The sequence below is a fragment of the Miniopterus natalensis genome, chromosome 6, assembly GCF_054644295.1.
Source record: "Miniopterus natalensis isolate mMinNat1 chromosome 6, mMinNat1.hap1, whole genome shotgun sequence".
Lineage (NCBI taxonomy): Eukaryota > Metazoa > Chordata > Mammalia > Chiroptera > Miniopteridae > Miniopterus > Miniopterus natalensis.
This window is the reverse complement of record NC_142086.1, coordinates 27,134,292-27,157,186: the sequence shown is the minus strand read 5'-3', so window position 1 is coordinate 27,157,186 and position 22,895 is coordinate 27,134,292. Positions and strand designations below refer to the sequence as shown.

The window sequence follows — 22,895 nt, the reverse complement described above, 5'->3', positions numbered from 1 at the left end:
CTTCCTGCTCTTTAAGAGCTGCATTATTTTATTTTTTTCTGAGTTTCAAGATACTCTGTCCCTCAAGAACCCAGGTTGTACTATATCTTGCGCAGGGTGACTGGTTAAGGGAATTCACTTTTACTATTTTTCCTGGGAACGTTGTGGCTGAGTATCCAGTTGGTGAGATTCAAGGGAGAGATTGGTACTGAAGCGGTAAAAGGCAATGTCCTGGTGATAAGTTCAGCTTTTTAGTCCTGATTTGGGAAAGCCTCTGCTTATCCAGAAATAACCACAGCGGCAGCTGCCACTCAGGATGAGGGACTGCAATGCCCTGCATCATACTAACTTCCTCCTGAGACTATTTTCAAAATTAGCTTTAATAAAAGTAGTGAGACGACCAGGATGCTATTCTTTGCAGGCTATTTTTTACTGCTTTGTCCACTTGATATTATTGTGGTGTCAGAATATTCACTGTAGATTTAACTCAGTGTTCAGGCTCTGAGATAAGGAGGAGCTGTCCATCTGGGGAGTGGCTAAGGGTTGCTCAAAATAAATTTCAGTGGCTCAAGAGCCAAACCACATGAGAACGTGGGCATGTTACATTCTGGTTTTAATTCACTTGGGGGATGTTCTAATGAAAGTTACGAAACCTACTGATTCAATCTAACATCTGGTTAAAAGGGAATCTAACATTCTACTTGCGAAAGTCTTCATATTTCTGATAAGCGAGGGAGGAATCAGACATATACCTTTGGTGACATCGTTGGCCCAATTATAAATTTTTCAAGTTTCTGCTTAGGACAACAATTGCTAAGAATGGAAGGACACCTTATGTTTTACTGCATACAACCTTAAGGTGAGGATGGGGACCATATAGTATTTCTCCCTATGCACTTCACTTGTCTAATAACTATTACACTTTAAAAAGGGCATCATGTCTTTTTTACCAATAATAGATGTGGCTTTTTAAGAAGATGGGTGGTTCATTGACGGAAAAAAATTAACGGTGAAAATAGATGTCATATTTTAGGGCAACACTGAATCTAAAGAGATTTAAATTAAACTTCCACTTAAATATCTCAGTTGACAAATGCTACATACTGTACTTCAAAAATTGATTGTTCAGAGGACTAATTAGGTAACTAAATTTTTAAAAATTATAGAGATGATATATTAAAGTTAGGTCTTTTTAGCCAGTGTTCACTACTAGGTTTTATTATATTTAAAAAATTTTAAACATTCAATAGTAAACATTTAACCTTCATAAAAAGTTCTAGATTCTCAACATGGACAAAACAGCAAAATTATCATAAAAATGTGTTTTGGGTTTAATTACATGAATCTCAAGTAATACAATTTATATTGAAAGAATCATGGTTTTGTTTATGCATACCCCTTTTCTCTGATTTTTCTAGAGGTATAATCAGGGGTAATAGTGAAAGTATTTTACAACTGGTAGAACAAAGTCACTAACGAAACAGAAGAGACCCCTGCTACATGTCCCTGGCACAGGTGTGCTGGGGTGTGCCAGAAGAACCCATGCTTACATACAAGATTACAGTATAGTCCGGCTGGCGTGGCCCAGCGGTTGACCAGTACCCCAGGGCACATGCCCGGGTTGTGGGCTTGATCCCTGGTGGGGGGTGTGCAGGAGGCAACCGAACAATGACTCTCTTATAATTGATGTTTCCTCTCTCTCCCTCTCCCTGCCTCTCTCTGAAGTCAATAAAGATATATATTTTTTAAAATACTCATAAAATATTCATCTAATGTATCAAATCAATTTTTAGAATCAATTCTACGTGGCCACATAAGATGGTCAAGGCTCTCCCAAGTGGTTTCTCTTCAACTTTCCCATGTTCCTGAGCTACCCAAGAGCACAGATGGCCATTTGTAAAACATTTCTCTGCCCTCCAGAATGTTAACAATGAAGAAAGCCTCACAGAGAAGCCTTAAAATATCTTTTCAATTAATTAGGGTTTCCCATTAGAAATAACCAAGAGTTTCAAACTGCATCTCCTCAGAGCTGGCTGGGGGGTGCCCCGCCCCACAGCTTGAAGTGATAAAGGATCTGGCTCTGTGCCACAAACGCAAGAAGCTTCTTCCTGACTCTTCTTCTCATGGCTATTGTGATGTGAAGGAGAAATTAAGTTCCTTGGGAGTAAAACCTCAATCATCTTTCCCAGTCTTGCTGAGTAACTCAGCCTAAATGAACTATTCTGCCAAAAGAAATACAAGTTCCTGGGAATATGATCAGATGACATCATTGAGTCACATGTAAGACAAAGCATGACAGCCAAGAGGCTGGGAGATAAGAAATGCTTCCTAGGAAACCATTCACAATAAGGCTGAGAATTGTTCTAGAAGACAGTTCCTGTGATTGGATTTGAGAGAGAGAAAGCCAAAGGGACCTTATGGAGTGGCACAAACCAATACTTGGTACTAGGACAATAATTGGCTAGTTATTTGGGAAAAATATGTAACCTAATCAATATAGAACCTCACTACACACGACAGAGAAAAATCAAACTCACATAGTTTAGAGTTTAATTATTGTAAAATCAAACCACTTACACAACTAAAAAGGGTGGGAATATTTATCTGCTCTCTGGGTAAGGAAGGGCTTTCTAAACATATAATGCAATTAAAGACGACAATGAAAATGACAAATAATTTGATTAAGCAAATTTCAAGACTTGACTACTTCAAAAATTCTCATAAAGCTGCTAACAAATGTGAGAATAATGCTTCTAGATGATGTTACAAAGGGTTGATGTTCTTTAACCTATGTCTTTAAACTTTTCAGTAAAAACACCATGAGATGCCCAAGATAAAGGTCATTAAATAAAAAATGCAAATGGCTAATAAACAAGGGAAGAAAGTACTGCTTTATCAGCAATCAGAAATAGAAATCAAGCATTTTTACACTATTACATTAGCCAGACATTTAGTGATGAAATACATGTTGATCACCAGGGTACTATAGCAAGATGACTCTGATACACTGCTGGCAAGATGGTAAACTGGTGTAACCTTTCTGGAAAGAAATCTGACCATACATATTAAGAAGTTCAAAACTGTTAAATATCTAAATTGTTAACGCCCATGCTAAGGATCTATTATAAGGAAATAACCAGAAATGTGAACCAAGACTTATGATCACAAATGTTCACTATAACATCACTTACAATTAAAAAGCCATTAGAAATAACTTAAGTGCCTACAAAGTCAAAATTGGAGAGGTGAAAGCATGTTTAGAACATGTAATACACAGCAATGAAAATTATGTGTATGAAGAGAATTTAATGACATGAAATGTGCAATATCATATTTCAGCTAAGTGAAGAGTGAGATAAAAATTACGTATGTAGCATGATTTTAATTTTATAATAAAAATATGCTTAGAAATAAAAACAAATTCTGAAGTTTTAACAGACCATAAATGGTTTTATACTAGTCATTTGTCAGTGTTATAGGCAATGTTAATATTTCTTTTTGCATTTTATACATTCTAAATCTTTAAGTATTAGATAATTAAGAAAAACTAAAACTTAAAGAAGGAAGGAAAAAAGAGCAAGAAAAGAGAGAGAAGGAAAACAAGGAAGGGAGGGAGGGAGGGAGGGAAAAGAAAGAAAAATAAAAAGATTCATGGCTTGGAAATGCATCTGCCATCTCCTTTTTTATACTGTTATTTGAAATACATCAAAATACTTTCCTGGGCAATCATAGTAATCTGATAATCACAATTAGATAATTCCCCAATACGCACACTTTTCTGCCAATTCAAACCACAGGAACAGTCACTTTAGCAAGATTATTTCTCAGTCAGTTCTATTTTATCCAAACCCATTTTGTCACTGAAAAGAATTCAGCATTTTTTTTGTATTCCAATGGGGTATGAACTACATTTTCCCCCTGTGGGGCTACATGATCAACGGAGTATTCTGTGGACTATTTAATTCGACATAAAAAGCTACCCATCCATGTACATCATGCACACATTCAATAGAGCAGCTTTGCAAGCATGAGTAGTCTTTGCATGTCCACCTGACTATGGGCTATTTCCCTGGCCAAATACCTAGGCACCAAAGCTAGGACCAAACTCCCCTCTTCTCACCAAAGTGCCTCCTCTACCTTCTCAGCGACATAATGTCCTTCACTCTGTAACTGGGCATGTGGTTTAAAATGCAAACATCTGTCCGGCCAGCGTGGCTCAGCGGTTGAGCATCAACCTATGATCCAGGAGACTGCGGTTCGATTCCCCATCAGGGCACATGCCCGGGTTGTGGGCCTGATCCCCAGCAGGGGGCGTGCAGGAGGCAGCCGATCAATGACTCTCATCATTGATGTTTCCCTCTCCCTCTCCCTCTCCCAAGTCAATCATTAAAACAAAAAAAAGCAAACATCTGTGTGATGGTTACAACAATGGCTTAATTTATAACAGGGAGTACATAACTGTTAGGATGCTTCCTGAAGACAGACTTTGAAAGGTGAAAGGAAAGAAGAGAACAAGGGACTGAGTTGCTGAAGTGAGAGAGAAAAAGGTGTTTAGAGGGTGGCAAATGCCTGGCACAGAAAATATACAAACACTTATTGCACTAAACAGAGGCTGGGCCATTAAAAAAACAAGGCAATTGCTTTATCATTTTGAAAAGGGTTGGCTCTTAAGTAGGAAGTGATAGAAAATAGGGGAAAGATTTGAACAGTAGCAAATGTAAGTAGAGTATGTACCAATTTGTTCTTGGAACATGTTATAGTAAAAAAAAAAAAAAATCCACAGGACAGAAGATAATAAGCATAATCTCAAAACAGCTGGAATACTGAAGTATTGGGTAACTACACTGAATAGCGAACTTTTAGATCTTTAAACAAATTAAAGATGATCTTGTCTTATACATCCTCCTGTTTTCTAAAAAAGAAACTAATTCCTAAAATGTTAAGTCCTTTACCTCCCCCCCATACATAGCTTATCAGCTGATCCAGGCTCAGTACCTAATAACAGGACTATTTCCTTATGTAAATAAAAATATAATGCAAACACAATTAAAAAAAAAAAATTCTGGAAAATAACCTTGTACTTACCACTGTGTTTGCTTGGTCATAGGTACTTTGAATTTTCCCATTTACTTTGTTTATACCTGACAAAAAAGGGGAAAATGGCATTATTTTCATTTTTCTTGTTCCTAAATCAAGTCTTACTAATCAGTATGAAAACAACGACAACTTTAGTTCTAACTTGAGCATATTATTTTATTTACTATCATTTAAAATACTGTTTCCAATAAAGTTTTTGAATGAAGGGATAACAGGAAGAAAGCCCAGGGCCCCCCAAAGTCTTATGTTCACTTCTACTGGCCTAGCTTTCTGTCTGAACATTTGCACACATTGTTATCTTTTGGCTAAGTTGGTGTTCAAAGGTCAGGGATTGATTTAAAATACTACAATGGCCAATGACCTGTTATCAATAGAGGCATCAAATGTTATCTTGTTTTTTCTTTTTAACCCCTTTTATAAAAAAAGGATTCTGGAATATCAATCCTCAAAACACTGTTTACTTTTGTGTTTTCTCAAATACTAGAAGATGGGAATTAACTCGTCTATTACACAATTAAGACATAATTAAAAACTTGATCATTAGGGGGAAAAGAAAAAAATTACAGAAAGTAAGATAGCTCCAGGTACTTACTTCCAACAATAGTTTTGTGATTGAAAATCTTACTCCAAATTCCACCGTCTACGTTGTCTTTCACTCCAAATTCATAAACGGTGTTGGGCTTTAGGTTTTCTACAATTGTTTCAGTGGCTGGACAGAGTTGAAAAACCCATTTCTTTTCTTTATCTTTTTCTCTGTAGCGAACTGTATAAACTCTGTTGAGAACCCAAAATATGATGCTTTAAAATCACAGGGAGATTCAGAATGTTTTAAGTTCCTTAATACATCCCAGACTCTCTTCTGCTCAAAGGCTATATTTAACATTAGCTTCTGTTTCAATTTTTAAAAAATTTGTGGAAAACATTTAGAAATACCTTAATGTGTGCTTAAGATTTTAATTTCCAACTGCAAGTCAGGGGACTGTGCAGCAGCACAGGTTTGGCCTGACAGAATTCACATTGCTCAGTTCTATTACTGCTACTTTGCAAAATTAAAGTTGGGAAACACTGGATGTTCATTTTCTTTCCAGTTATGCACAGAGTAGAACATAGGCATAATTTAATGAATGCTTAATGTAGTTTCTTAAGTGTATGGGTTCAAGCTTTTCACCCCATGGAAGTTGCATTAGAGGTAATATCATTCAATTTTGTAAAAGACAAACCAGAAACTCTAAGATGCGACCAGGGCTGCATTTCAAAGGTGAAATTTTCTTACCATTATAAACAAAGAAGCAAGGCCAATGGCCAAGCGAGGAGTACAATGAGAAAAATCAAACAATGTAAATTCAAGATCACTGTTACACATTTGCTTACAGCGTCATAATATTGCAGACATATATAGCGCAGTAATGATAATCCCCCCACACTATATTTTTGCACCTTTATCACGTTAGGTTTTACATATATTATCCCATTTAAGTGTCACAAGAACATCTGAAGAGGTAGAAATTATTCATCCCATTTCACAAATGTGAAAACAGAGTTTTGGAAAGATCACTTAACTTGACCATTGTCACCCAGCTGGTGACTTTTACTAGTGGCAATGGCAGCACGAGAATCCACAGGAAGATTCCTCTGGCTCTTCTCTAAACAGCCTCACTAAGTGAGGCGGCAGATCAGGAAAGGGGACATCGTCACAGCTGTATACAGTAACGAGAATAAATGAACTAGAGCTACATATAAATATGGATAAATTTTACAAACAAAAGATTGAATGAAAACAGCAAATTACAGCCTAGCCAGGCGTGGCTCAGCAGTTGAGCATCAACCTAGGAGATCGGGGTTCGATTCCCGGTCAGGGCACATGCCACAGTTGTGGCCTCGATCCCCAGTTGGGGGTGTGCAGGAGGCAGCCGATCAATGACTCTCATCATTGATGTTTCAACTCTATCCCTCTCCCTTCCTCTCTGAAATCAATAAAGTTTTGTGTTTTTTTTTTTTTTAAATCCAGCCTGTCAATTTTTTCTATTTTGATCACAAAGCCTTTGAAATACCCTCTCTTGTATCAAGTTTCTCAGGAAAAATAAATATATAAGCAGTTAAACCTTCTCCTCTGCTTGGGTCAGATTTCTACCCTTGTCACATTGGTTTACATGATAACTGTACAATGTAGGGTAGTTATAAATTCTAAAAGAGCACATAAAACTACTTATCTATAAAGTTTCCTTGATTTTAAAGCAAAATATAGGCCTTATGATAAACAATGCTGTACAGCCTGCACACAGCAGGTAGTCCATAAATATTTCTGGAATGAATAGAATGGATACTTAGGCGCTCAAAGGGTCATTCTAAACTTAGAATGTGATTGCTCTAAATGGCCAATGATTCAATCACCAAGTGATACTGGTTTAGACAATTAGGGCTACAATTGTATTTTGCAATCGTCATTGCACAAGGTTTTATTTACCAAAACTCCTATAGAATCAGTGCAAACTGAAGGAAAATACAATAAATGTCTACGTTGCACATGTGCAGGGGGCTTAAGATTTTTTTCAGTTTATCCACACAATAGACTTTGAAATGAGCAGAGCAAGAATTGCTAAGGAAGAAAAGGAAAGGCTGAGAAGTGTCTAAAGTCGGATAACCAGTGAGAGAGCCAGGCATATGGTAAATACCTTTTATGTTGCACTGGACTGTCTTTCTACTGTGGTGGTTGGCAAAAGGAGATGGTAAATGACAGGTAAAATGATCCAGAATGGAAGTGTGAAAGGCATCAGAATCCCTTTTAGCATTATTTAAGGCTTTTTATCTTTTGTTTTATTTTGTATTTACCATAACATAGTCTCAGACTTCCCATTATTGTCTGAGGACATCCAGGAGCAAAAGTTGATTGCATCTTTTCAGTGGATGATTAAAATTGGGCACAGGTGCATGGAGAGGCAACAGGTCGATTAAAAATTCAGCCTGTGACTGTCATCAGAGCAGACCTCTGGAAAGCCTGCCTCTAGCAATTTGTATTTTAAAAACATATCTCATATCCTAATTAAGTAGTAAAAACCTGTTGAAGGCAGTGTTTGGTTCCACTGGCACTACTCTGCTTTGATGTCCTCCGTAGTCTCAATACTGACAAGAATTGTTACTAAAGCTTAAAGAAATCCACAGCTCCTCCAAATGTAGTAGAGAAGGCAGGTAGTGGCCTGGATACTTGTCAGCTGCAAATTAGTAGCATGACCTCAGGGGAGTCTGTTTGCCCACTTGTACATAGATTTTTCTCCATTGAAAAAGAAGTGGGGTTGAACTAGATGATCTTTGAGATTTGTTACTAAAAATTTATTTTAGCTACACATCAAACACTCCAGTCTAATAAAATACAAAGGCAGAACACAAGGTAGAAACCTTCGGAGGTAGAAACTCCATAAACAAAATTTGTGATGTAGCTGGCAGTGAATTATAAGTGGAGCAATGGAAGAACGTCAAAATCAAGTTAGTCTTTCACAGACTAGCCTAGCCTGATGCCCATGGCTGGCCATCAGTGGGCTTTCCATACTTTTTCAGCAATGTTTTTATTTCTATGTAATTAACTATTGTATTTCCTAAAACATCTATTCCACACATTTTTTGCTCCCTTCACAGTACACTCCTATCACCCCCTTCACCAATGTTCTGATTTCTGCTGTACAGTGACTGTGACTACTGACATAAATTCTGTCCTCACTCCCTTCCTCTCCAAGTGTCTCTCTCCCCTTCACTCTCTCCTTGCCCCTCTGGTTCCAGAGTTCTCTCTTCTGAAAAATAAGCGACTTGGTAATTTTATTCCATGTCTTTATTCCATCTGCTTTCCAACCATTCCCTTGATTCTCCAAGAGACCTTTCTTTGAGGTTTATTTTTGTTTTGATACAATGGAAGATGTTTAAGTATTTTTCATTGTATCAAAACACAAATAAAACTGATGCTTGCTTCTTACCACTGCCACCATCTAACACAAAATTTCTTTAAAGTAATCCACTTTCTATCATCTTACCATTCGTAATGCCTAAACCTCTTGCAATGTGGTGTCTGATTGTTAGTATAGTACAACCTGAGGCTCAAATCCAATGACTTAATCCTCTGAATTTCATAACTACCTTAAAATCCGCCCATCTTTCTCAAACCTGTCCTAATTCCTCTTGATTTCCAGTTCCTTTTCCCATCATGTCTAATCAGTTTCAAGTCCAGTTATTTTTCCCGCATGATTCCTCTTGTACTTGTCTCTTGTCTATTCCTAAATAGGGTTTATGGGCCCAATTTAGGCCATTATCTTTAAACTCTTGCAATAATTTTCAAACTGGTCAACAATTTCCAAAATCTCTTTTCATTATACCTACTGCTGGCTGGCTTAAGCTCAATGAAATAAAGAAGTTTCTAGTAATTTCAGTGCTATCTAAAATGAAATAGCTTGTCTGAAGTGGTAATTATAACATAACATGTTCTGTTATAAATAATTATAACAAGACAAATAATATCAAAAACATCAAGACTAGCAGAAAACACAGTAAGTACCATTTATTGAGTACTCACTGAATGCCAGATACTATGTTAACATAGACACATTTTATGGTGTCAATTCATTAAACCTGACAACCCTATGAGATATTACTATTATTATCCCCATTTTACAGATGAGAAAGCCAAGACTTAAAGCATGTAGTAACCTGACCAAGGCCATTCAGCTAATAAGAGCAGAATTTAACTTAGGTTAACCTGACCAGAATTTGTACCCTCAACATTCATGCTGTTGCCATCCCTGGAGACATTCGCTGCAGACTCTGGATGGCAGATACTGCCGAGTGTGTTCGAGGGCTGAATGGACTGGCTAGGTGATTTTTAAGGCTTGTTCTTGACATTCCACTTGCTTATTAGTTTATACACGTATTGAGACCTGCTATTGAGATGGAGGGTGAGTGGGACGCCATGCATAACTTCAAAAATGAGCTCATGGTGTAGTGAGGGAGGAAGATGTATGTATGAATGAAACTAAAGAAGGCAGGATGGAAAGCAGAGAGTGCCGAGGGTGGCTGTGTATGGTACCTTGCAGCCGCAACTTGTAAACTGGACAGCCTGCATTTTAAATCCCATCCTAGTGAGTGATTTAAAGCAAGACATCCTACCCAGGGCCAAGGAAAGCAAAGTAGGACAGATTCAAACCTCATGTCAGGAGCAAGACTCTCATTTCTTGAGATAGATTCCTAGAGATTCTATGCTATCTTTCACCAGGCAGTGGGGAGCTGGTGGCGATTCTTCAACAGGTGAATGAAGTTGAGCAGTGAAGAAGGAAGCCAGGTTTATGAGCAGTGGAAGAATCAGAGAGAAACCAGAGTCAGGAATCTCAATATGCTGTAGTCCAGATATGAGATAAAGCAAAGAATCATAGAAGAATCAGAATAAGGAGGGAAAGAGGAACAGATTAGAATTCTATTTCTATGAAAGAATTGATGAGACTAGGCTCCTTATGGGATGTAAGTGCCAAGGAAAGTGTAAATAAAAATCGAAAACTGAATTTTCAAACTTGAGAAGGGGGAAGTAGAAGTGATGGGGAAAGTGTAGAAAATAAAAGTTTGGTTTGAGTTTGAGGTGCTGACCACCATTACCTGGTTAATCTAATGAAAATATTCCATGGGCAGCTAAAAATACAGTCTTAGAATTTTGGAAACAGGTCAGGGTCCCAGGTCCAGCATCGGAAGTCATGTACATCTTTGCCACTCCCACTGTTCTCTGGAGAACAGCCACATCGGCAATTCCTGGGAGCTCTTAGAAATGCAGACTCTCAGGCTCTTCCTCAGGCCCATGGAATAAGAATCTGCATTTTAACAGGATCTCCTAAATGACTTATATGCACATCAAAGTGTGAGAAGCAGTGTTCTAGATGGAGGTAACAGTTAAATGACAGGGCATAGATGACGTGAGCAGGGTACACAGAAGAAATCCAAGGACAGAACTCTGTCCCATATTTGGGAGGCAGGATGACAAGCTAGAGAGGAGAAAGAAGGTAGGAGAAAAATCTAAATAAAAATGTAAAAGAAAGTTCAAGAATGGATGAATGGCCAACAATTCCACAGAGAGGTTAAAAAGGATAAGAACTGAGAAAATTCTACTGGACTGAGCAATTAACTGATCACTGATGACCACAAAGAGAAGTTTCAGTGAGTGGTAGGGAGAAATGGAAGCCAGTGAAAGGGAATGAGACTGTAAGGGTGGTGCAGAAATCAGGACTATGTGAGCAGATCACTCTAAGAAGTTTCAGAATTAAGAGAAGAGGTTAGAAAGTAGCTTGGAAGATATAATGGGATCAACAGAAGATTTTGTGTTCAGGTAGGAAACTCTGGAACATGTTTGCAAGCAAAAGGCAGGGCACCAAGGGCAGCAAAGGGGCAAATGTAAGAGAGAAAGGCGTACAGAATACGGACGGGGTTTGATGATCAGCAAGCCTGAAGTCCACAACGTGTCCCATGAAAGAAAAGAGGTGAAGATAAACTTGGGCTAAAGAAAGAGTGAGCTGATGATGGATACTCTAAATTTCCTCAGTACTGCAGAAGCCAGGATGGATTAGAGTAGGAAAAGAGCCAGGGAAAGTAGCCAGAATGCCATTTCCATGATCGGGGTGGAGTGGCGAGTATCTGGATTGGAATCACTGGCATGGAGATGGAGAAGTAAAAGATACTTGCATGTGTGCTTCTCAAAGTCAAAACCAACATAACTTGGGGGCTCATTAGTTATAGGAGATGAAAAAAATGAGTCAAGTTTCAAATTAGGATGAGTTCATTGCTGTCCTGTTAAGTTTCAAGTAATGGTAAGATGCGAAAGTAAAATGCTGACATTTCATTCTTTGTTATTCAGCATATGGTTACTGAAGGCCTGCTATGTGTACTGGGTGCTGGCCCCAAGAACTGGAGAGATAATGGTGGTTATGACAGATATGAATCTGTCCTCACAGAACTTAAAGTTTACGTGGCAAGACAAGTGGGTAACAAGGCATTGGGCTTATTCAGGAGAGAATCCAAAAATATTGAAAATACCTGCTTCTTAAAAACTCGGGGGGGGGGGGGAATCAACAGCCTGCTCTGGACCAGCTAAAATGGCTCTCATTCTGCATTAAGAGCAAATAAGTACAATACGAAAGTGTTAGAATGGGATTTAAATGAATGATAAAACTTTAATAAGTTGGCAAAGAAGCTAGAACTAAAGCAATCTTAAACGACTTAAGTTGGAAACACGGGAAGGAAAACATAATGGTGAAATAAATTTTGGTTAAAAACATGTTTTACTCTTCATCTGGGCCAGTTTGGAAAGCTTTTTCTTTTCTTTGACCTTAGATTTATCGAGGACATGTGTAACATTCTTCCATTCACAGTCCATTAAGAACAAAAACTGTAAATTAAGCACATCTATTCTCTAATGTGAACTCAAAACAAGATCTAAAACCAGGGGCACCCATATGGACCTATGCTTATAGGAGTAGAAACATGCACCCCCAAGGAGTAAATTAACATTTCATCAGTATTTCCAAGTTTAAAGAAACAAAATAAAACAAACAGTGGTTTTCTCACTGGAAACTTACTACACAGAACTTTGACATAGGAAATCCAAAGTTAAAGTAAAAAACAAAAACTTTTCCAATAAATTATTTGCATTTGTATAGGATAAATGAGGTTATCCAACAAACCACTTTTTTTTTTTTTTTTTTTTTTTTAATAGGAGACTCTACATGGGAGCAAATATTAGAGTTCAATGGATTAAAATAATATCAGTTGGGATTTCTGTAGCAAGCCAACGGCATTCAGATGTCAATGGTTTTATAAGACAGTCCTGAAGGAAAACTTCGGCTGCATTAACCTTCCAATTTTTGAGAAGCAATCATTTTCTACAGCTCTCATTGCTTATTCTACCTACTAGATCAGTCTAAATTCTAAAAACATCTTCATGCTCACATGAGAGTGAATTTCTCCATGTCTGATTCTAATTACACTAATTTAGAGTTGGCTGCTTATATTGTGTACAGTATTTCCAGAGCTTTTAAATAGGGACAACTATTTTTTCACAAATACCACAAAAACTAAAATGTCAGCTCTTTATTAAATGTACTAACTGGGGAGAAAGGAGGCATGAGTAAATGAAATTCACAAATACTCCAAGTGCTTCTCTTTAGTTATTACTATTTAATTCTTCCCTTTTAGTCATGTCTTAACAGCTCCCTATTTGTCAAGGATGCCTTGATTCTTTGACTCACTCAAGTGGGAAAGCTTGCATCTTGACATGCTATTATTTTTTTTTTAGAAACATTATTCGAAATGGATTTATTTTAAATATTGTGAATGACAGGAATGAGTTCATCTATTTGATGAGAAGAGCCCGGGTGCGTGAGTCAGGGGGAGGGGGTGAGGTGCATTTGGGGTCTGAGTAGCTTGGGCCTGTGAGTCAGCTGCCTTGATTAACATCCTAGCTCCACTAAGCCATCTGCTCCTCTACCTTCTCCACATTCGTTATCTGCTTGTGCTGTCAAACCGTGACAACAGTCATTAGATAAGTTCTTCCATGGAAGAGTCAGTAGGACCAGGTGAAACTGAAGGAAAGGCTTGAGGACGGGGGAGGAAGTCATACCCAAATTATGCTAGATAAATTTGCAGGTTACTGAACCTCAAGGATTTATCAAGCAAGTTGGATAACCATTAAAATCAACTACATTTTGCTACAAGTGTACCAAATTTCCCTCCTTTCCTCCCTCCCTCCTTTCCTTCTTTCCTTCCCTCCCTCCCTTCCTTCTTTCCTTCCCTCCCTTCCCCCTTTTTGCCTTTCTTTTTAAATAAGAGACTAAAAATAGTATTTTTTTTTTTAAAAAAGCAGTTTATAAATGTTTGTTTTTTCAGCATTGGCACCCTGGACCAATCCACTAGAAACTAGAATTATCACAAGAAAGCATGTTCTTCCAAGAGTCCATTTCCAAACAAAATAAGTATGGGTTTAGTAGTGGGTGAAATAAAAAATATTTCAAATTCTTTTAAACATCTCAAAATTATCTTTCAAAAAATTTGGTTTTTGGCAATACCTTCTACATGCCTCTTCCCAAAAATTTTTCCTTCACAAGTGTGGGATGGACATGTAAAGGGAAATTTAATTTTTTTCTTAGTCTAGGTTTCCTAATCAAAGTCACATGAAAGGTACTTTTGAGGACTTAAACATTTTTAAATGTCTTTGTTTTTAGTTCAATTTAGACAAAGAAAAATAAGCACTGCACAAATAGATATTTGGGCAAAAAGTACATGAGAAAGTGCTCAATACCTTAGTACATGAGACATACATATGAAAATGGTGATGAGATATGACTACACTAGAACTAAAATAGAAAATACTGATAACCCGAAATGCTAGTGAGAACGTGGAGCAACCTGAACTCTTCGCATACTGCCTGTGGGAGTGTAAATAGAAATGTAAGGCAAAAAACAAAAGAAAACAAAACAAAGTTGAAGATATCTTTTCTGTGAACCAGAAACCTTTCCATCTTTTAACAATCTTTCCTAACTGCCTTCAGCCTCATCTTCTGAGCTTTTGTTATACTTCTCACTGACACTCCCCATTTGCTATGGGGCTCCTTCTCCCTTGTAGCTGCTCTTTGTTAAGAAGATATACTCACATGTGTTTCTATTCAGGTAGGTGACAACTCCCTTAAGGGTAGGTGTGTGCGTTCCCCTTACACCCAGAATAGGCTGGGCAGCTAAGAGGTCATCTGTAAATGCTGATGCTCCTGATATTTATATATTCTTCTAAAGCATGCATGAATACTGTTAAAAGCAAGCATTAATTTTCCAATGAAAAACAAAGTCTTCCATCATGATGAATTACCTGTCATTGGGACAGTGACTCGGCAATGTCCAGTCATGGTGTGGATTAATGAGGAAGCCCCACGACAGGAAGACGGAGCTTGGTGTCAGAGTGCCAACCACCAGCTGGAGAGGCTTGCGAGAGCGTGTTTTGCCTACGGAGATAACATACAGGTTAACTCTGGTAACATTTAGTGTATTTTCATGATTGGGGTGAAATGCATAAAGATGGCTCTTTATATAATGCACAAATATTAATTCATTGACAATGAATTTAAGCATGAACCAAATGAAATAATCCTTTTTGCTATTTATGTGTGTATATTGTGTGTGTGTATATATAGGTATATATTCATGTATGTGCAATACATCCATATAAACTATATCCAATTATATCTAGTTTTTATTTTCTTGTGAATCAGGGATGAATATGGAGATCTTGGCTATTACCAGTGAAATAAACAAGCATGCACACATTTCCACATGCATATACATACTTTAGTCACATATACATACATATGTGAATGTATATATACCCACTCCATTTCTTTTACAGAAAAATAAAAACATCCTTGTTTTTTCCTGGTACTGTGAATTAGTGTGAATTAACATCTAAGAAGAGAAAGGAAAGCTTAGCATCTAGGTTGTAGGCTACTTTTTTTTTAAAACCCTATTTAGAAGTGAAAAATCCCTATTATACCATTAAAATAAGAGTATTTTTTACAGTGGGTATCTAATTAGAAAATGTGCATACCTTTTAATAATGCTAGAAGAGCACAGGAAGCACAGTGTTCTGATGAGGCTAAGTAGATTTGTGCAAAGCCTAGAGTGATGCTGATAAACCACTGTAGATTCTTTTCAAGTATATAGGGGACAGGCATTTGCATCTTCAAAAATATGTGAAACAGCAAGAATGGAAACAGTGAAAAAGAGAAGGGAAGATCCTCAACCACAGAAACCAACACTGGCTCACACACACACAAAAAAAAATCAAAGTGAATCAAATACAAATCCAACAGCAGACTTACTAAAACTGCATAGAGCTAACACAAAACATATACAGTTGTATTCCCATTGGTTCCCCTTTCGTTTCGTGAGACTACGGGTGTTGCATTTGCTGTAGGACAACTTGTGTTATCTTAACCTAATGCAGTGGGAACCAGTGGGTAGGAACGTGCCCATTGTATGAGCTTAGTGGCGGTTAGCTGAACCAAAAGCCCTTGAAAATTGTGCCATACCATTACTTACACTAAATTTAAGTTCTGCAAATTGCTATTCCAGTGAAAAACCTTCTGAGCCCAGAAAATGCATAGCCTAGTGATGACAGATTGCCTCACTGTAACACAGCTAAATTTTAAAAATACATTTGAAATAATTTTCAATGATAGTTATTGTTTACTTGGTTGCAAACATGCATTTATATGTCTCTGTAGATTTTTCCAGATCCACTCATTAAAGTATCTTGTATGATTGTGATTCAAAGGGTCCAAGTCTGGTCCCCGGGGGGCAGAGGGTGCAGATTAGAATCTGAGGTGAGGGTAGGGGGCACCTGTAGTTGGAAAAAGCCCTGAGGTGATTCTAGTATGCCTTTTCCCACCCCTGAGTTGATTTTCACTAATATAAATATAGGCCCAGAGAAGTTTCAAGGCTGACCAAGGTCACACCGAAAGTAAGATCAAGACTCAAATCTAGGTCTCCTACATTGTAATCTAGTTTTCTTTTTACTACGTTATTAGTTTAGCTCACAATGTATGAATAGAATGACACTTAGACATCAAAGATACATTTTTCTTGCACAAGGAAACCTAAGGCTTATATGACCCATCAAATAATTATTTCACTAAGTTTGGATTTTAATATAAAATTATTAAAAAATTAACATTTATGTGATAGATACAAATATAAAATAAATGGAAGTGAATCCATTGGTCATTATATCATTCTCAAACGCAGATTACAAAAACAAAAATTGTATCTGTTGCTTGAAAGGTGGGGTATTGTATTCTGAGCAAGATGAAACAATTTCCTGCACTGGTCATTACAAAGTGAAAACCAACTTCTAAGGCCAGTGTCATAGAAGCCTCGAAATGAAATAAAATGAAGTTATAGGAGCTACTAAGGTGCAGTCACTGTCTTGACTTTCCTTATATGTTTTTGTATATTTGCATTGTGATTATATTTGCATTAAGAAACAGTTCAGTGAATATGAAGGCAGAACCCCATGGAACCAGACTCATCCTCCTTGAATTAATTGTTAAATATTTTGAAATAGTCATGAAATATTGAGTATATTTATTTGGAAGAGTATGGAAGGCTGCCTGGACAACTATTAACAAGTTGTAAGAAGTGATCAAAATTTTCCTTGGGCTTTGGGATAATATAAAAGGTCATGAAAAGGAATGTATTTTTCAAAATGCTTGACCATTTATTGCTTCTCTTAAGAGAGTGGAAAACAACAGGAAGGGAAGAAAGGGGAGAGGACTGTGGCAACTGATTTCTGTTAACCAGGCTTGGTTGATACATCTAGGAGACAGAACACACAGCGGCCGAGGGCCCCTTTGCCGGGTATATTTAAAGATCTGTATGCTCTCCCCACCCATTTCATACCTTAAGAAAGATGTAACAAAACAAAAAATAAAACAGAAGAAAAAAGATCCTTTTTGTGTGTGGTACCTAGTGTGCTATAAAACATAAGTGTGATCAGGAAATAACTATTTTGAGAACAGTTCACATTAGAAAACAAGATCAACTCTATCTACAGAGTTAGGAAGGTGTGGTAAAATCACATTCTCAGCTCTACTGGTCCCTCCTTATAGCAATGGCCAGTTCGTTTGATCCAAGAAGAAACTTCAGTAGTGAAAGTGGGGCAATTTCAAGGTTTCTAATCTTCCTTCAGTCATGTGGAAATGTTTCCACTCGCTTATTCGTATGGTATCTATGTTCCTAACCCTGGGAAGATGGATGTTGCGTTGCTGTTTCAGGAAAGGAGTTCTTCCATATTTGACTAAATAAAACCTAAGTTCTAATCCATTTAACCCAACACATATGAATTAATGCCTTTAAAAGTTAAACAGTCTCCTTCAGCAAAGGTTAGACATCAAAATTTGCCTTTACAATCTGAAAGGCACAATAGCAGGCATGCGCTCACACATTTCAAAATAGAGACAGTCTACCAGGAGCAACTCTTAGTGAACACCGGCTATGTGCCAGGCCCTGTCCTAGGTGTGGCACATCCACGAACTCAGGTAATTCTCACAATGACCCTAATTATGCAGCAGAAAGAAGGCTCAGAGAGGGTCGATCATTGGCCTAAAGCCCTGCAGTTTGCATGTGGTGGTACTGGGATAGGATCCCTAGATGTCTCCATCACCAGGCTATGCTACTAACCTGTTGACCCAGAGCCTGCTGCGCATGTTCCTTCTACTAATCTGCATTCTTAAGGCCTCGCCCAGGGCATGGGTTCTCCATGGGTAGAAGAGAGACTAAAAGCCATAGTTTAGAGTTAATGAACAAAACGAATGAAAAATACCTGAGCATGACTTCTTTCGACTTGGTGGAGGGGCAGGTCGCACGACAATCAGATATTTAGGCTCCGCATCTGGAAATAATAATAACTATTTATCAATAAAATTCTTTGAGAACGAGCAGCATTTGCCACAGCACACCCATGTCCTGACTCAGTGCTCCCTACTTTAGTCATGGTAACCACAGTGGATGAGAGGCCCAGGAATTCAGAAAGTTAATACTTCCTGAGTAGTTCAGTTTAGTTCAGTTTTTAAAATGAAAATTAAATCCAGATTTTCAAGACCGAATGGACAGGGGTAGGGGGTAGGCCTTTCTTCATCAATCCTTTCCCTTGCAAAAGGATTTTGAAAAAATCAGATCAAATCTATTCTGTGATCTTCTTCCTCACAGAGGGTCAGCCTGATGCTAAAATCAGAGAACAGTCCTACTTGCATAAGACATGGTCATGTCACCTTTTGTATCATCTGATTTTGCTCACTTTTGTGAAGATATGAGTATTTATAATGCCTTTTTTAAAATTCTGTTGCATAATTTCTCAGCCAGTTTTCATATCTAAGCAGTCATTTTTATGAACAATTTTTAAACAAACTCACCATTTTAGGTTATCATTTTCACCTAAAATATGCCAGTGGAAAATAAACTAATAGAGAATCTTTTTAAAATATTCAAGTTTTTTTGTTTTTTAAAAGTAGAATTTTTTTTTTTTTTAATATATCTTTATTGATTTCAGAGAGAGGAAAGGAGAGGGAGACAGATAGAAACATCAATGATGAGAGAGTCATTGATCGAGCCTGCAACCTGGGCATGTGCTCTGACCAGGAATCTAACCCCTATCGCCTGGATCCTAGGTCGACGCCCAACCGCTGAGCCACGCCCGGCCGGGCAAAATATTCAAGTTCTTCATAAATGATGTTTAAATAATCAGTATGTGCTAACTCAATCATGAGCTAATTTATCAAATGATCTTTTTTAAATTGATGTTTCCAAGATGAATGGTTGGCTTAAATATATGTAATAGGTCAAATACACTTTGGGCATACTAAATAGCATTTTATAAGCAGCTCTCCTGGATTAACTAATTGATGGGTATTGTCTACAACATTTCTTCAGTAACTTTGGATCCTGAAACTCATTCTACTCCAAGTTTTTTTTGGATGCTGTGGTCAGCAAGAGTTCACCCCTACTTGCTCAGGCAGATCTCTGCTCTTTGTATCGTTTTCATTCTGGGTTCACAGAGCTTCCCTCTGTGAGTTTGGAACAGAGGCCTTCTCTGCCCAAGGCTTACAGAGCTGACCTCATTCTCAAAGGCAACCTGGCAATTCTACTGCCGTTAATGACTCGAGCCTTTGTCTTTTCCTGGACACCTCACAGCCCTATTTGCTATAACGTGCTGGGTAATTACTGCTGCATAAAGTAAACCAGGGACCTTCTTGAACTGACTTCAGAGCTTTGCCTGTTTGTTTGGTTGCCCCATGAGCACAACACAGATAAAGGAGCATTCATTGTGTTTCAGAGTCTCATGTGTTTGAGAGCATAGCTTGTTTATATTGGGAGTGCACTTAACGTAAATCAACAGTCCCGATGGTAATACAATAACCATTTCCTGATTTTATTTGGGATATAAAGTGATATAAGTATTAAGAAACTACCATGTATTGAGTACTTTCTATGTACAGGATACTTATTAAGCACTTTACATTTGTAACTTAATTACTGCTCATGACAATCCTACCTGACACATCTGTTATCACCCCAATTTGTAGATAAGGTCACTGAGGCAGTGACCTACAACTTGTACAGTTCCACAGAGTCCCGTGCCCAAAAGGGTCCCAAGCTTGGTTTAATAACCTGCTGTCTCCATCTTGCAATCCTTAATACTTTATTTTTGACTTTGTGTTTTGCAAGGGAAGTTCGATGGGACTATGGAGCATGTGTGTTAGCAGAGGAGATGGGAACAATATCCGTGTCTGCAGTTCCTCCCATTCACGTAAGCATTCGAGATGCCCCATCAGCCCAGCATTTCAAAGGAGCCATGATTGTCTGGGAGCTCAGCAAGACTCTCAGGCAGAACAAGGTAAGCATATGACATCTGTGCCTGAGTAAGGGGGCCTGGGAGGGGACACCGCCAGCTCTGTGAGGACACACTTCCCATTTGAACCAGAACTTGGTTCAATGCAGAGAGCAGGCAATGCCTTTTATTCTTTAACCCTCACCTGAGGATATTTTTTCCATTGCTTTTCAGACAGAGTGGGAGGGAGGGAGGAACATCGATGTGAGAGACACAGACTGGTTGCCTCCCACATGCATCCCAACTGACGGTGAGTGGGGTGGGGGTGGGAGTGAACCTGCAACCCAGGTATGTGCCCTTGACCAGGAATCGAACCTGTGACCCTTTGGTGCGCGGGTCCACGCTCTAACAGCTGAGCCATACCAGCCAGGGCAGGCAATGGCATTTTAAGAAACACAAATGAGCAAGGAATCCCAGCATATTCTTTCTTACTCATGTCACTTCTTGTATTCACCAACTACTTATGCTGAAAATGATGCTTAGAAGGGATTGTGAAAACAGCCCCTAATTCCTTTTCTTTTCAGTTCTTCCACACTCACAAGCAAGGTGAAGGTGGAGTATTGGTAGAGTGTGCACATATCAAACATGAAGTAAAACACTGAGTTAGTTTTGCACATTTCCACTATTCTGGTAAGAATGAAATACATATATGCATGTATGAACCACAAAATACAAACTAACTTTGGTGATCCTGCTTAGAAGTTAAAAGCTCTTACATTTGCACTTAAAACTAGCATTGCACAATATAGTGATGAATGGCAAAATTCATACTGATAATTAAAAAATTTAATTTTTGTATACCTAAATGACATTAAGTATCAAATAAGATAACACCATGAAAGTTGAGAGAGAAACTCCGGAAGAAAGGGAAAAACTTTTATTTTGGTAACTTTAATGGCATTTTTTTCTGCTTTTTGAACCAGGGACCCTTCATTTTTATTTTGCACTCAGCCCTGCAAATTATGTTGCTATATTAACTTAGTCCTCAAAATGCCCTTTTGCTAAAACTGTGGAATTCAATTCTAGAAAACAAAGCTAAATCCCCATGTTTCTTAAATTCTCCTCACTGACACAGCCTCTTAGAGCTAGCCTTTCCTTTCCTTCCTTGATACACACCAACTCCACTATGTCTCAGTGGTTTTTAAGAAAAAACTTGAAATACTAGAAAAATAACATACATGATCCAAGACATACAAGCAATTTAAAAGTAATTTTTGTTATGATCACAGTCGTTTTGCATAAAGCAAAGGCTGTTATAGCTGATTACAAATTGGAACAGATGTTGGGATCTGGGCGCACATGCTGACTCTCTCTGTTCATTAAAAATGTTCAACATTCATATATTTCAGCAGCTTTTGCACTTGATTGGTAACACAGACATGGAAAAATAAAACTGAAGAAAAAGATTTCTATTTCTGTTCTGAGCTATGAAATTCTTTGTGGATTTGTAGCAACCTGGAAATCTAAACAACGGCAGTCTGATCAGAAATTCTAGCAACACATGCCAAAATACATGATTTTTTCATTTAAACAATGTGTTAACTAAAATGTCAATGTAAGAAAATTTGTGTGGAATGCAGTTAGTTTAACAAACTTCCCATTCCTAATAGGTAAGCCTATGCAACGTTGCAGCTACTTAAATCTACTTTACTTAATATTTTTAATGTTCTATGGTGGAGCATAGAGACAACTTACTGTTTAAGGAAATCTATTGAAATCATTTATAAGGTACTAGAGGTTTTGATGATATAAATAATCCTCCCATAATTTCTCTGTTTGACAAACCCTAATTCTGTCATTTTTATTAGAGGACATCTGCCTTGCAAGCCGTCCTGTTTTAGAATGCTGTCACAGTGAGGTTTGCCTCTGCCATGTAACTTTCCACACAATAAATATGAAATAAGCCAGGATGATCCTAAAGGAAATCAGGTAAGTGACATGAAAAAGCTACCCTGTCATCTTTTTTCACAATTTGGTTTCATGTCAAACTAAATTTCTGGGCATAAGAGCATGGACTCTGGAGCCTGGAAAATCCCACTCAGCTAGTTACCAAGTACAAGGCGAAGTACTTCACATCTGTGCGCCTTAGCTCTCTCATCTGCGAAATGGAAACCATCACAGTACCAGCTACATGGGGTTCCTAGTGATGAGTAGCCTATAGCCCTGCCGAATACAAAGTGCTAATGCAATTTTAGCTATCATGATGAGGATTTTTTTTTAATAGCTAGCACTTTTTAAAAATTTTATCTTTATTGTTGAAAGTATTACAGATGTCTCCCTTTTTCCCCCATCAATCCCCTCCACTCCACATCAGCCCCACCCCAGGCCTTCCCCACACTCTCGTCCGTGTCCATGCTTGTGCCTATATGCATATACG

General features: G+C 37.9%; 1 protein-coding gene across 1 annotated transcript in view; it reads right to left on the bottom strand.

Moving 5' to 3' along the window:
* The window catches only part of ABI3BP (ABI family member 3 binding protein), a 216,198-nt gene that overhangs the window by 121,489 nt on the left and 71,814 nt on the right, over window positions 1-22,895 (bottom strand). Inside the window, exons 3-6 of the mRNA XM_087818121.1 lie at window positions 18,455-18,523; window positions 14,948-15,080; window positions 5,669-5,850; window positions 5,065-5,120 (exon numbers count right to left, since the gene is read on the bottom strand). Coding sequence (XP_087674247.1) covers window positions 5,065-5,120; window positions 5,669-5,850; window positions 14,948-15,080; window positions 18,455-18,523 — 440 coding nt within the window. The remainder of the gene's footprint in view (window positions 1-5,064; window positions 5,121-5,668; window positions 5,851-14,947; window positions 15,081-18,454; window positions 18,524-22,895) is intronic.